Below are 14578 nucleotides of genomic sequence, written 5' to 3'. Positions count from 1 at the left end.
AATAATGCATATTTAATTGACTGCGATCACATTTATAAAACTCTTTGGTTTTGTTTGGCTTTTGTTATTGTATAAAAACTTGAAAGTTATCTTATGTTGATGCTACTAAAGTTCATTTTTGCGTTTTACCATCCGTTTTTCTATCCTGAGTGCCATAAAATCTGCTTTGAAACTCGCAGACTTATTTGAAAGTTACAGTTACACCATTGGGTGCATATTTGCATATACTACAATCAAATTAAAAAAAAAGAACAATATAAGCACTGACATTTTTAATTTTGTTTTGACGCGATTTGCTTGTCACAAAGAAATTGACCAACGTTGGTAAAGCAAGATAATAGTCGAAGACCTTTTTTTGTTACAACACTGTTAAAAAATGATGCTAATCAAAATTTAAATTCATCGTAGATTATAAACTACCAAACCTTCATACAATACTATGAAGTAAATTGTATTACAGTTTCAGATCCTAGTAGTTACGTTGGTGCAACTTTGATGCCGCGATTATGGACAATTCAATTTACTTAATAAATTGCATTGTTACTGAATAGGGCATTGTTCAAGTCTAGGTATTCATAGATTAGTATTCGTAGACTTGAAACAGATACCAAACGTATTTAAGAAGATACTACCTACCTAGTTTTTTTTTTTTGTTTTTTTTTTTAGTTTGGGATGACCATAAAGAATAGATCTTCATCAAAGCAATATCCTTGTTCGCTAGACTTTCAGTCCTTCTATTCTACGTAAGCTACACTTAACAATTACACCATAGACTAGACTAGATAGATTTGCGTAATAACCGATTCCCTATTTCTGCTGTGAAGCAGTAATGCGTTTCGGTGGGGCAACCATTGTAACTATACTGAGACCTTAGAACTCTTACCTCAAGGTAGGTGGCGGTATTTACGATGTAGATGTCTATGGGCTCCGGTAACCACTTAACAACATCAGGTGGGCCGTGAGCACGTCCACTCACTTAAGCAATAAAATATATATTAAATACATATTATTATTATTATATCCTTCATTAAAAATAAAATATAAGATAGTTAATATTACTGCCATTCACAGGAAAAATGCGAAACTAATAACAAGCCATCTAGTGGCCAACGCCCGTAAAAAGAATGTGGAAAAACGACCTAGTTTACTTTGTCCTTTCCCTTTCTCCGCGTTCGAGTGGTTCGCGAGACGCTCTGTCTATTTTCTCACTCTCACTCTTCCTATATTGTATATTTTCTCTTTAGCCGTAACGAATCTGTCGCGAGTTAAATTATACTCACAATACGCCTGAAGAAGTCTCACTTCAAATAGATGAACATACACCAAAAGATTAGCAGATAATACAAAGAGACTTATAGTTCCGCCACAACACCAAAGGCTGTAATATCGAGAGAACCTCAGAATCATAAATGAGACGACCATTACTATGTATACTTTTTAGTAGTGATGATCCCAAACAACATTGAATGACAGTAGCGAAATTGCAAATGATAAAAAAACGCGTTTCTCAACTGTACCATCTGCAAGATAATCTCTAGTGAAAATTAAACAAACTCGTTACGGCGCCGACCACTTTCCCGCCGAGCACGTTCCGATTATATGAACCACCTGTCCCTCCCAGATCGCAGTGTTAGACTACCTTTTGCATTAAACAGGATTATATTGGTAGCTGCAGCGGCGAGTGTACCAGGGAAAAGCCATTTTTGAATTTAATCAGTGCCGAATGTAATGTACAGGTATTTTGTCTTGTGTTCTTGTAATCGTTGGTGTTGTGCATCTGTTCGTATTATGGGAGTCAGGTGAGGGGGTGTGTCAAATGTTTTGGAGCTATTGTCTTTGTTGTAATGTGAATTTTGTTTTGAACTCAGCGAGGTTTAGTCTCGTGAAATGTCTATTTTTGTTTTTGTTTTATTGCATAGGTGTGTGGACGAGCTCACAGCTCACCTGGTGTAAGTGGTTACTGGAGCCCATAGACATCTACAACGTAAATGTGCCACACACCTTGAAAATATCTATACTATTAAGTGGAAATTATGTTTTTATAACAAATCAGACTTCTGACTTGAAAATGTATAGTAGCAAGTAAAAGTATTTTTATTCGAATCCACGACTTTTGCTCAAATTTTTTTTGTTAATTTATGTAGGCAGTGGCTTGATTTTGCCTGGCATTGCTGACGGTAACCACACACCATCAGATAGGCCGTATCTCGTTTCCCTACAAGGGCAATAGTAAAAAATGTTAGGATCCTTCATAGCGCTGCTTTAACAAATGCTCGAGAGTTTTTCGCGAAGTCATGCAGAATCAATACTCGCCGATAAAAAATTGGACCAAACGGACAACGAATGAATTAAAGATTAATGATTTCGACAATATCAAACTTGTTGACTCTGCTAACTCGCACTCTGTATACGACGTTCAATAATGAATAAAATAAATGATAGAAGTAATAATTGAAACTAGAGGTCCCGCAGTAGTCGAAATTCGACTACAATTAATTGGAATTGTAAGTTTGTACACTATTATGATTGTATTTTATACTTCGATAATCACAAATTTCGCCAAGACTACACTATAAAAAATATTAACAAAGACAAACAATATTTAATCTGTTCTCAATTCGACAACAGACGTCAAGAACAAAAGTTTGACAATAAATAGTATACGTGGGTGTGTGCATCAAACACATGGTATGTAGTGTGTGTAATGTTTTCTTTATCGATTTAATGTATTTTTTATGCATATTTAAAAAAATATTTGCGTTATGCACTTCTTCTCTATATTCTCTATAAGTGTGCAAAATTTCATACTCCTTGGTCCACGCAATTTTCGTAAAAAGGGATACAAAGTTTTGCTTCACGTATTAATATATAAATGAATAAAATACAAAGTGCTACAGTGTGAGAGCGATGACAATATTTTTGAACGAAGCGCCTTCATGCCAGTTTATTTATGGTAACTGTCTAACCAGTAGATACCAATACAGGTAGGGAACGCATAGATTTCGTGCAAACTTTTTATGTTCAGAAGGCAGATTGACAATAAAGTTTTAATTGAGACAAAATCGACTCTTTTCCATTTAAAATTTTATTAAATTATTTTTCGTTAACCTTTATAGCCGTCTGAAAAGTTCTAATATTTTTGATTTTACGCACTCAGTTCTATAGTTTTACAAAATATAATACTTTGTGTTTTGTCTTTGTTTTTTTTTTGTGGTATTCCAACGCGTGATTGACAGAACCATATTTCGGTACTTCAAAATTTAAATTTCGAATTTACATATGTATGTGTGTACATAGAATCAGGTGATAAACAATTTCAAAACCTTTACGTTTTAAATGGAGAAATTAAGCGGAAAGTTTGAACGTATTGTAACGAACCAATCTTGGTTTTCAAACATTATTATTGTCCTTCCGGATAATCAGTTTAATAATGGTTGACGGACAACCCCGGGTCAATCTCTATAAATGACCACCAGTTTACTGAGATTATATTTTGTCTCATATCATCTCATCTCATTTCATTTCATTTCACTTCTTATTATCATCTTTCATAAAAATAAGAATATAAACTAAAATAAAAAAATGACCTAAAAGGTCTTAGTTAACAGGTCATAAAATTCCTTAAAAAAAAACCTTCAAAATTTGGAAGAGCGTAAAAATGCTGTGTTAAATAAATTAATTAATTCGTAAATAGTGTGAACTACATAATAATATTATTATCGTCAGCCCTATTGAGATCACTTTAACCTCCGATAATTTAAAACCGAAGTCCACGCTATACCCCTCATCTAACAATATTCTCTTTAGTCAAATGGCAAGCCGATCGTTCGAAATGTTTGTTTTCCGTATATAACAACGACTTTTGTTAGGTGGCTTTTGGCACCACGGGTGTGTGGTGCGAATGGTAATAGCGCTACACAATTTTGAGTAGATTTATAAAGTATTAGTCATATGTAACTATTTTAAAGATAATTTCACTAAATGAATTGTTATAAGCTTTGTAGTCTAGAAGTTAGAGCAGAAGTTGAAATAAACAGACAAAAACCAAACGCGGTTTTTGTGAAAAATGATTTCGACCTAAATAATTAAGTTTGCCACTCCAAAGACTCAAATATGGGTACGATTCTAAATGCGTAAGTGCTTCTCTCACTTTCTGATCAGCAGATACAATGTCCCACGTTGAATGTGAAGCATGGAATTTAAAAAAAACACGTGTGGCACTCGGGGACAGCCGCGGTAAAGTTATTGCAAAGCATTTTTATCAACTTATGCAATTATAATTAGACAATAATAATTTTATATTAAAACAATAATAAATAAGACCACGCTATATTTAAAAACATTAATAAAAGCAAAACATTAACAATAACTATCCCCTTCACACTCATAAGCTAGACCGCGCGAAAGAGAGATGGGCAGATTTATCATGATGCGCATGCAGTGCGACGTCACGCTGCGCACTTATTCATAAGTGCAACGTGTGAATATGTTGAACGCGAGCTACATGGTAGGCGGAGTGGGGGGTGTTAGGTTTTATTTTCGTTACAGAATTTATTGATTCGGTCGTCGCACAGATCGCACTCAAAGCCTGTGATAAAAGCTACGCAATAGATTAAAGAAAGGATTTGAAATATTGAACAGCTATGAGACATATTACGTGGTTGTTACGAGTTATTTTAGGATACATGCTGCTTGCAGTGAATAGCTGTCATGTGCATGTGTATACTGCTCCACTTATATGTATTGTACTAAGAATTACAACAATATTACTGTTACTACGGAGCCCCAGGCATGAACCAACACGAACTGCCTAACTTTTTACAGTTTGAAAACATTCGATCTAATTCAAAAATAAATTAACAACTTGTTTAGGTAGCTTCGTAATAATTTAATCAATTAGAAGGGTTAGTATCAAACTTACGTAAAGTTTGACGTCACAATAGATGAAAGGCCTAAATTGGTAAAGTGATTAGAAACTTCAATAAGGGTCGAGTGGTCATTGATTCGCTAAATGGGAAATTGTTTTGAAACAAGATTTTTGCTTTATTAAATAGTTTTTTAGGAGTTTCAATGTTAGTTCAAGTATCTAATGAAATAGCAGAAGGTTATAATAATCTAGTTTTTATATTGCTGTAGATCGGTCCATCTAGATATTATAATACATAAATACATTGAAATCAAAGGCAAATGTCAAGATTTTTTTGATAGACAATTAAATGATATTTAGCAGTCGTCCGTGATTACAAAAGCTGTTAAGTATTCGAAATATAGGAAATTAGGAAATATTAAAATAATAAAAATTAACACGAGTAATTAAATTGTAAAATTTGTTTTAATCGTCTCTGCGAACTTTATTATCAAGGACATCACTTCTTCTCTGTAAGCCTTTAAATGAGGAAGTTATTGAAGTTAAACTTCCTGAGGCACGTTGAGAGTCAATTTTAATTCGCGACAACTTCGTTGCGGCTACACAGAAAATATACAATAGAGCGTCTCGCGAACCACTCGATCGCGGAGAGAGGAAATGGACAAAGAAAGCTAGATCGTTTCTCTTATACACAGCATTTCCTACTAATAGATAAATTTGATTTAAGGATGAAAAATAAACAAAACCACAATACATCGCAAAAGAAGTTTCACTTCTTTCATGTGCACCAAGCTGCACGCGAACCATATTTTTACATATGTTACATAAAAGGTACGCATTTATTTAAAGGAATAATATGCGCAAAAACCACTATATATAATAATCGTACTTTAAAAGTACGAACACCTTTCAGTGCAAAATTTGCAATTTGATCATAATATCATTACAAAATATGACAACAATGAGAAAACAAAATCATATAACGTTCAATTAACTTTTATGAGAGGGGAATCAATAATCAACGTTTGTGGGCGACCTCCTTGCCGCTTTCATCCTCAATGGTATTATTAAGAGAGACGAAATAATCCTGTCTCATATTATGCTTTGTTCGTTTTCAGGTTGATTATTCTACTCGTTTTGTTGGTCGGAGTGTTGTACTCCTTACACTTACTGGTCCAGGATTACCAGGCCTTGACTGCTGCTCCGAAGCTGCTCCGGTTTTTATTTAAACGCGACCTTCGATCGTCGCAGCACTTGGTGAGATTTATATATTACTAGCGACCCGCCCTCGCTTCGCTTCGGAAACTGTAATTTATTATTGATTTCTCCACTATTTAATGGATATTATATATTATACATCCTCCTCTTCCTATTCCTCTTCAATCACTCTACCTATTAAAAAAAACCGCATCAAAATCCGTTGCGTAGTTTTAAAGATTTAATATAGGGACATAACATACATAGGGATGTAGGGACAGAGAAAGCGACTTTGTTTTATACTATGTAGTGATATAATAATATAATCTATATATATAAGGAATTGCTGTTCGTTAGTCTCACTAAAACTCGAGAACGGCAGGACCGATTTGGCTAATTTTGGTCTTGAATTATTTGTGGAAGTCCAGAGAAGGTTTAAAAGGTAGATAAATATGAAAATGCTCGGAATTAAATAAAAATAACAATTTTGTTTTTCCTTTGATGTGTACCCCGTCGGACGGATTCCTTTTGTTTGTATTAAGTTTATTTTATACAAAAGTTTAGATCTTTTATTTATCGATTGAGGCACTACGAAGTCTGCCGGGTCAGCCAGTTTTTAATAAAAATGCATAATAGTAGTAGACTACTTTTTAGCTAATTGGCCATTTGGTATTGAATAATAGTCGGAGCCGACCCATATTGCAACATAACCAGCGCCACCAAACATCAAAACATTTATTATATTATATAACATTATGTAGTCTATTTTATTGTAATTTAGTCCCACAATTCTAAGTAGACAGAAATTTGACAACACTTTTTATTTCACTCAATATTATATATTTTTTATCTTAGGCATCTCCGCTGCTATATTAAGATTTCGCATTACCCTCAGACTCTTTCGCCAACAGTGCAAGCGCTAAATTCAAATTAAAAGAAATACATTGTCTTTAAGTATAAAGATACTGTTTGTGATATCAAACGAAAGTCAAAAACTACCTGCCTACCTACCTGCCTACGGAGATTTTATAAAGGCTGAAATTTAAAAGATCATTCACATCGCGATTCTTAGGAATTCGGAGAATCTCACTTTATAAAAACGAGATTACTAACCAAGTTTGTTCCAGGTAATGTTATCGTTAAAAGCGTATTTTTGTAGAGTTGTTATTTTTTTGTAACTCATTTCAAAGATCTGTTATTTCATTATACAAAGTCAAATATACGTTTTACTGATAAGAGGTTGAACGCAACGTCAATGTCTTTTTTCTACTTTTTCTGCTATTTTAATTTTTGCGACAAAAAAATATTGTTATAGGGTCTGTGTTAGCGTGTTTTCAATAATAACCTCACTGAAAATGGAGTTGACTTCTCGATCTTGAAATTTCTGGAGTCTATAGCAGACTTGTCTTTATTGTCTCTGCTTTTATAGTACAATTTGTTTCATAGGGAAAGCTTTGAGAAATTGCTTAAGAGAATTCTTTAAAATTTATAGCTCATTAGATTTGCACCACGATCCCGCCTTCATCCGCCATTAAAATTGAAACTCAGAAAGAATGAAATACTTTACGTTTTCCCGGGAAAACAATTGGGATCCCGGGATTGTATAACTCACTAGTGCATAAATTAACAGTCGATTTTTAGATCCACTAGTCTGAATCAAGGAACAGTGAACAAACACACTATAATACTTGGTCTTGTCCGGATCATGTTATTTAAAATAAAAAATACCTTATTATCAGTTTAGGTTGTAAATTATATTTTACTAGCGACCCGCCCTCGCTTCGCTTCGGAAACTGTAATTTATTATTGATTTCTCCACTATTTAATGGATGTTATTATACATATAAACCTTCCTCTTCAATCATTCTATCTATTAAAAAAACCGCATCAAAATCCGTTGCGTAGTTTTAAAGATTAGACAGAGAAAGTGACTTAGTTTTATACTAAGTGATGCTTGATTAAGAAAAAAATATCTAACATGCAAACTTTCGTATTTGTAATATTAAGATAGATTAAATTATCGAAACAAAGAGAGATGACATTCTTAAATATTAAAATTAAGAAAACTTATTACCTAGTACACGACGTAACTAGCATAAGTTATACTTGCAAAAGACAACATTTTTTTTAGATAAGTTAGCAGGAAAGCTCCCAGTCCATCTTTCGTTAAGCGATACGATAAGATAAGATTAACGGGACCATAATAGCCGGAAAGCCACTGTGCACCTTTTGTCATAAGATTGAGATTTAAATTCCAAGGTACAACTATTATCGAACGATTAAAAATTAAGTGCGTGATTCCTTTGCGACATAGACAGAATAAATATCTCCACTGGTACGAGCTTTCAAAAGACCCAATACCGGTAATTGCGACAATAGTTTACGAACTTTATTAATCAATATTTAACATTGTATCACAACTATATCTATTTCAGAGGCCCTTGCTTATCATGCTCATGAATATGCTATTTAAGTTGTAGTAGGTACTTTTCGACTTTTCAAAAATTATAAACAATCTTTGCGCCGGGAAAAGAAATTTCAAACTTCTACTTATTAACAAGCTACTTGTTAATTTCAAGTTTGGCGTGCGCAAAATCTTAAGCCTAATAAAACTGTGAGAGGCTGGTGCGGGTACCAAGTACGAAGCCGAGATAATTTCATTAAACTTAAATTAAGTTACATCACGATTACAAGGCATTAAACGACACGAGAATAGACACTCTTCTTTTAAGGTTACAAGAAAAATAAACGTATTCAACGCGCTTTTTTTATATTAAGCGATCGTAACGGTAAAATACACCAAATGTATTTCTTTCTTTTTCTCTCTCTAAGGGTCTTGTTACGATGAAAAAGCTAGATATATGTCAAGTCGTTGTGGCCTAAAGGATAAGACGTCCGGTGCATTCGTATGTAGCGATGCACCGGTGTTCGAATCCCGCAGGCGGGTACCAATTTTTCTAATGAAATACGTTCTCAACAAATGTTCACGATTGACTTCCACGGTGAAGGAACAACATCGTGTAATAATAATAAATGAAACCCGCAAAATTATAATTTGCGTAATCACTGGTGGTAGGACCTCTTGGGAGTCCGCACGGGTAGGTACCACCACCCCGCCTATTTCCACCGTGAAGCAGTAATGCGTTTCAGTTCGAAGGGTGGAGTAGCCGTTGTAACTATACTGAGATCTTAGAACTTATATCTCGAGGTGGGTGGCGCATTTACGTTGCAGATGTCTATGGGCTCCAGTAACCACTTAACACCAGGTGGACTGTGAGCTCGTCCATAGATTTAAGCAATAAAAAAAATATATATATAAGTATACGTATATGCGAAATGCTATAAGTTTTAGCTAGTGATATGGCTAAGCAGTATAAACGCACTGTGAATGGACCACACTTTCAGGCATGATAAATTTTAATGTCAGCTAAATTGTTTTTTTTTATCGCCTAGATGAGTAGATAGGCTCACAGCCCACCTGGTGTTGAGTGATTACTGGAGCCCTTAGACATCTATATCGTAAATGCGCCACCCACCTTGAGATATTAGTTCTAAGGTCTCATTATAGTTACAACGGCTGCCCCACCCTTCAAACCGTAACGCATTACCTACTGCTTCACAGCAGAAATAGGCAGGTGGTGATACCTACCCGTACGGACTCACAAGAGGTCCTACCACCACTAAAAAGCGTGTTTAAACGAAGGTTCAATAGTTATAAGAATAATTAAATAAGAATACAGTGAAAAATATTAAAAATAATATAAGTCGAGGATAATTTCAATTAGGTAACAAAATTAAGAAAAAACTATACTTTATTAGATAATAAATCAGAGATAAAACTTGAACTAATTTGATTAGATTAATTTTGATTAGATTTTATTTAGTTGTGAAATAATCCACGCTATATTTATTCCTATACTATTACATATTTTTGACCGCAAAAGTACTAGTATTTTTGAAAGTTTTCTTCACGTATTCAAGGAATTTATCTTGTACCTATCGACGATAAGTGTGATTTGTTCTTACAACACGCTACCTTTATTTATTTATGATCATTGTTCTATGTCGCAGTTCAAGCTCTAGCTTCATCGCACCGCCTGCCATCGGAGTAGAGTTCATCCATACGGCCGTCTTGTGTAGTGGTAAGTGACATGGTCACTACACAATGGGGTCGCGGGTTCGAATACCGCCAAGAGAGATATTTGTATGATAAATATAAATGTCTTTACCAGGGTTATGGATGTGTATTAAATATTAAATATATGTACGTGTATAATAAAAATCTTACATTTATTTCCATTATCTGGTACCTGTTACACAAGTTCTTTACAAACTTAGCAAGGGACCAATTAACGTGGCGTGATTGTTATTAAAAATTTATTATTTATTTATATTTATTATACTACTTGGAGCCACTGGGTTCATCCACAATGCGTTTCCAGAGATCTTTTTTGCCACGTGCCATCCGGCTTTGGAATGAGCTCCCCTCCACGGTGTTTCCCGAGCGCTATGACATCTGCTTTTCAAACGAGGCTTGTGGAGAGTACTTAACTGTAGGTAACTACTCACCATCAGGTGGGCCCTACGCTCGTCTGCCTATACGGCAATAAAACACTAGATGTGTGGTGTCGTTGGACACCGGATAGGAACGAAGTTCCTTAATATAAAAATATTAATTTTAAGTTATATTCGAGGAATAAAGATAATATTTATTCGGGTATACATTTTTTATTAGGACTTTTTTTTGATAAAAAAAATATCTACTTTACAAGGTTATCAACTTTATTTTATACACAATGATTTATAAAAAATATATAATATTAATATACAAAGAAACAGCTATTTATATGAATAACTAGCTGACCCGGCAGACTTCGTAGTGCCTCAATCGATAAATAAAAGACCAAAATTTTTGTATAAAATAAACTTAAAACAAACAAAAGGAATCCGTACGGGGGACACAACAAAGGGAAAACAAAATTGTTATTTTTATTTAATTCCAAGCGTTTTTATATTTATCTAGCTTTTAAACCTTTTTTGGACTTCCACAAATAATTCAAGACCAAAATTAGCCAAATCGGTCCAGCCGTTCTCGAGTTTTAGCGAGACTAACGAACAGCATTTCATTTATATATATATATATAATAATAACCGTCATCACGTAGACTATACATTAGACACTATATAGCCATCATACTAAGACATAAAGAATAAAAATCTTACGTTACGGATGTTTTTTCCCGACCCCTCCGCATTGTCCCATAAGGAACTTCGTTCCAAAAATAAAAAGTTTGTAATGTTTTAACCATTGCCACTTTTGTAAATAATAATGTATTATTTTTAGCGGGGCAGTGTAAGATGGCGCAGAATACTACAGCACGATCCTATTCAATGCGCTCGCTACCTTTATTGCGATCTTGGGGCGCGACCGCCGAACAATAGCGTCGGGCGAGGCTTCGTGTACATGCTCACGTGAGTCGTTGAACAAACTATAAGAATTAACAAAGCTTATTCAGTGAAATTTATTATTTCCGCCGTTGGGGCTGAAAAGCTCTCGAGTGGCGATCGCGTACCGGAAGACGTAGCGTGGGTAGGCCTCCCACAAGTTGGGTCGACGACCTGTTGAGTGAGGGTCGCGAATCCGCTTGAGGACCGCAGCGCAGGACGGGTTGTTGTTGCGAGTCTTGGAGGAGGCCTATGTCCAATAGTGGACAGCTGTAGCCCAAGATAGATTCATAAAAAGCTTATGGAGGTAGGACCTCTTGTGAGTCCGCGCGAGTATGTACCACCGCGCTGTTTATTTCTGCCGTGAAGCGGTAATGCGTTTCGGTTTCAAGGGTAGGGCAGCCGTTGTAATTATACTGAGACCTTAGAACTTATATCTCAAGGTGTGTTGCGCATTCTCGTGTGTGGCGCATCGTTATAAAGAATCACAAATGAGTACACGGTTCATTAGGTTTCTTTTAGTGAGCTCGTAAGGTACCCAAATATCGAGTTTTTTTTTATACCCCGTTTTTTTCAAATGCGCCTAAACTGTTTTAGTGGTCAATTCCCAGTTCCTTAGCTACGTCGTAACTACTGTTACGCCGATCTTGCTCCACTTTTTCAATTTTTTGAAAAAGTGGAGCAAGATGGGAGTGGAAGAAGAGTGTCCCAGATACCGAAGTCAGCTATTGTTTTGTACAAATAATTATGTATATGCTTTTACTGCATCCGATTGCAAGAAATTATGAAACAACAATTTGTAATATAATGTCTATAAATTCGTAAACAAACTTTGCTATTTCTTGGAAAAATATTGCCGGAAGCTGATATATAGCTGACGAAGCAAGATAGATATTCTTAATGTCCTAACTTTGAGGATATTCGAGGTACCATAATTATTCTGAAGGTATAAAATTATGAAACAGTGGCAAGAAATTTGCTCAGATTAAACTCGAATTCTTCAGCACATCCATAATTTATTTTCAAGATACAGCTTTATCTCAATAAAGCGGAACAATCTGCTCATTAAGTTGAATGAGATTGTAGCTTTTCCTTATATCATACAGCTTCAAGGTCAACCAAGGAACTAGTGTACTTAAAATCTGGACATAATAAAAAACTGTATGTGGATCAATAAATAAAAGTTAAACTTCAGAGTTTATTTTTGAGTAAAACAAAAAACGATAATTAAAACAATACATAAATAGAAAAAGTATTTATTTTCAGACCATGAGTTATATTAGCTTATGTAAATAGCATAATTGTGAATAAAGTATAAACTAACGTAAAATTACAAGTAGATATTTAGCAAAACAGTTTGTTTTTCAGATATACCCATTGACACGCCAACGCTTCCTCTAATTTCTTCTACACGCGATATTCTTGAACCAGCCTTTTCCATCTCCTATGTGGGCATAACCAACCAATAGCCTAATAATATTTTTTGATTATTTACACATAAATAAGAATAAGTATAAAACATACTTAGAAAACTTATGAAATATAAATACAATTGAAGTAAATAACAATTTCAAAATCTACCCTAACACAAATTAAGCTGGTTGACATCAAATAAACTTACTTTTTGGTATCTTAATCTATTGTAGTTGTAGCATAGTTTTTAGTGCTTTGGCAAATAATAAAATACCATCCGAAAATCGTATGTAATTTATATTCTGTCTGTTATTATTTATTCAAAAATTCTCCCATTCAATGTTTAGAAATTTATTTCCAAGTACTCCTTTATTTTTCTGCCAAAGTGGATCCCCTTCTCTGAAACCGCTCTCAATAATAGAGATTTCTTCTAACTGTTTAAGATAAAGTAAGCAATAAGCCACTTCACAAAAGCTTACAGCAACTTTTAAACTGTATCTTTTTTATCTTTTCAGGCTCAAACCACATGATGAAGACTTACAGTCACTAGAGTATTTTCAAATGGCCTATCACCGCGGTCAATTGGGAGGTATATTTGGCTGCAAGGAATACTATCCTATGTGTCCCTTCGATGCACAATTATTATTCAGACTGATACAATATCTGATCGATAAACAATAATCCTAATCCTAGAAATCGTGTTGATATTAATGGTCGGTTGGTATGAAGGGTTTGTGTCTTACGTGAATGCTAAGTGAAATTCTGTGAAGCGCCAAATGCTGAATACATTTTTGAAGTCCTTGAAGCATTTTTGAGGGCAACATATCAGCCTTCAGATTTGTTTGTTTGCCTTACCGATGTAACAATATTTATGCTGTAAAAAATATTTTATACAAAACTTTGGCGCAGGTGCATACTTTTCGAGATCTGATTTTTTCATGAAATGTTTTAAAAGCATAATATTAATATGTGTTATTTGTATGTGTATTATTTAGTATTCTATATTATATGATAAATCTTGGTTTTCCTTTTTATTGAAATGATGGCCAAAGATATTTTTGATAACCATTGTTTAATTATTTAGAACGTCAAGTGAATGTGAAATTTTGTTTTAATAAATGCAAAATAATTACTATTGCCGTCTTCTATCTCATTTTAATAGTTTACGGTTCATTCTTTTACCTTAAAATCATACCCATCATTTCTATTATCGCTTTGCGCCGCATCGCTTGTATTAAATCAGACACCATTGATTTAAAGCCGAGTTCATTGCAGTGCTATCAAACTCTCTTAGTTTATACAAGTGAATAATGGATTTGACTTCAGTCTAAACAAGAAGATATTATGTGTGGTAGACTCGCAGATGTACAACTGTTAAACTATTAGTGACATTTATCAACAATGACAAATGATCTGCACAACTAGGCGTAAGGTAAGATCATGGTAAGATGGACGCGTTGAAGAAACTGTCATTTGATGGCCCAAACGAAGATCAAGACATCACGTTATTTTTGATCTTGAACCTTTTTCAATATAATCAAACCAATAAGAAATACTTGACCTATTGGATCAATTAACCCTAAATTAGTTTGTTAACAAATGCATTGAAACATTAGTTGCATTTAAAGACGCGTTTGAAAAATCTCTTTTGTAGTA

At 34.4% G+C, this 14578-nt stretch overlaps 1 protein-coding gene across 2 annotated transcripts; it reads left to right on the top strand.

Annotated features, from left to right (window-relative positions):
• Window positions 1-1617: 1617 nt before the first annotated feature.
• On the top strand, window positions 1618-14092 carry LOC114246085 (uncharacterized). Of its 2 annotated transcripts, none has more exons than XM_028178462.2 (4): window positions 1618-1736; window positions 5986-6124; window positions 11409-11536; window positions 13438-14091. In XM_028178462.2, exons 1-4 carry the CDS (start codon window positions 1729-1731, stop codon window positions 13601-13603), a joined length of 441 nt encoding a protein of 146 aa, XP_028034263.2. In that variant the 5' UTR covers window positions 1618-1728; the 3' UTR covers window positions 13604-14091. The 2 variants fall into 2 exon arrangements, with proteins under 2 accessions (XP_028034263.2, XP_089588012.1); XM_089731886.1 differs by having other exon boundaries at window positions 1626-1799; window positions 13438-14092.
• Window positions 14093-14578: the final 486 nt, after the last annotated feature.

This window comes from Bombyx mandarina, chromosome 12 (assembly GCF_030267445.1).
Source record: "Bombyx mandarina strain Sakado chromosome 12, ASM3026744v2".
NCBI classification, from domain to species: domain Eukaryota; kingdom Metazoa; phylum Arthropoda; class Insecta; order Lepidoptera; family Bombycidae; genus Bombyx; species Bombyx mandarina.
This window is presented reverse-complemented; position numbering and strand designations above follow the sequence as displayed.

What these genes read in the sequence shown, in the direction of transcription:
- LOC114246085 (XM_089731886.1), top strand. Translation starts at nt 1,729, where the DNA reads ATGTACAGGTATTTTGTCTTGTGTTCTTGTAATCGTTGGTGTTGTGCA. An exon ending in TTCGATCGTCGCAGCACTTG is followed by an intron (nt 6,125 to 11,408) that starts GTGAGATTTATA and finishes TATTATTTTTAG; the next exon opens with CGGGGCAGTGTAAGATGGCG. An exon ending in GGCTTCGTGTACATGCTCAC is followed by an intron (nt 11,537 to 13,437) that starts GTGAGTCGTTGA and finishes TTATCTTTTCAG; the next exon opens with GCTCAAACCACATGATGAAG.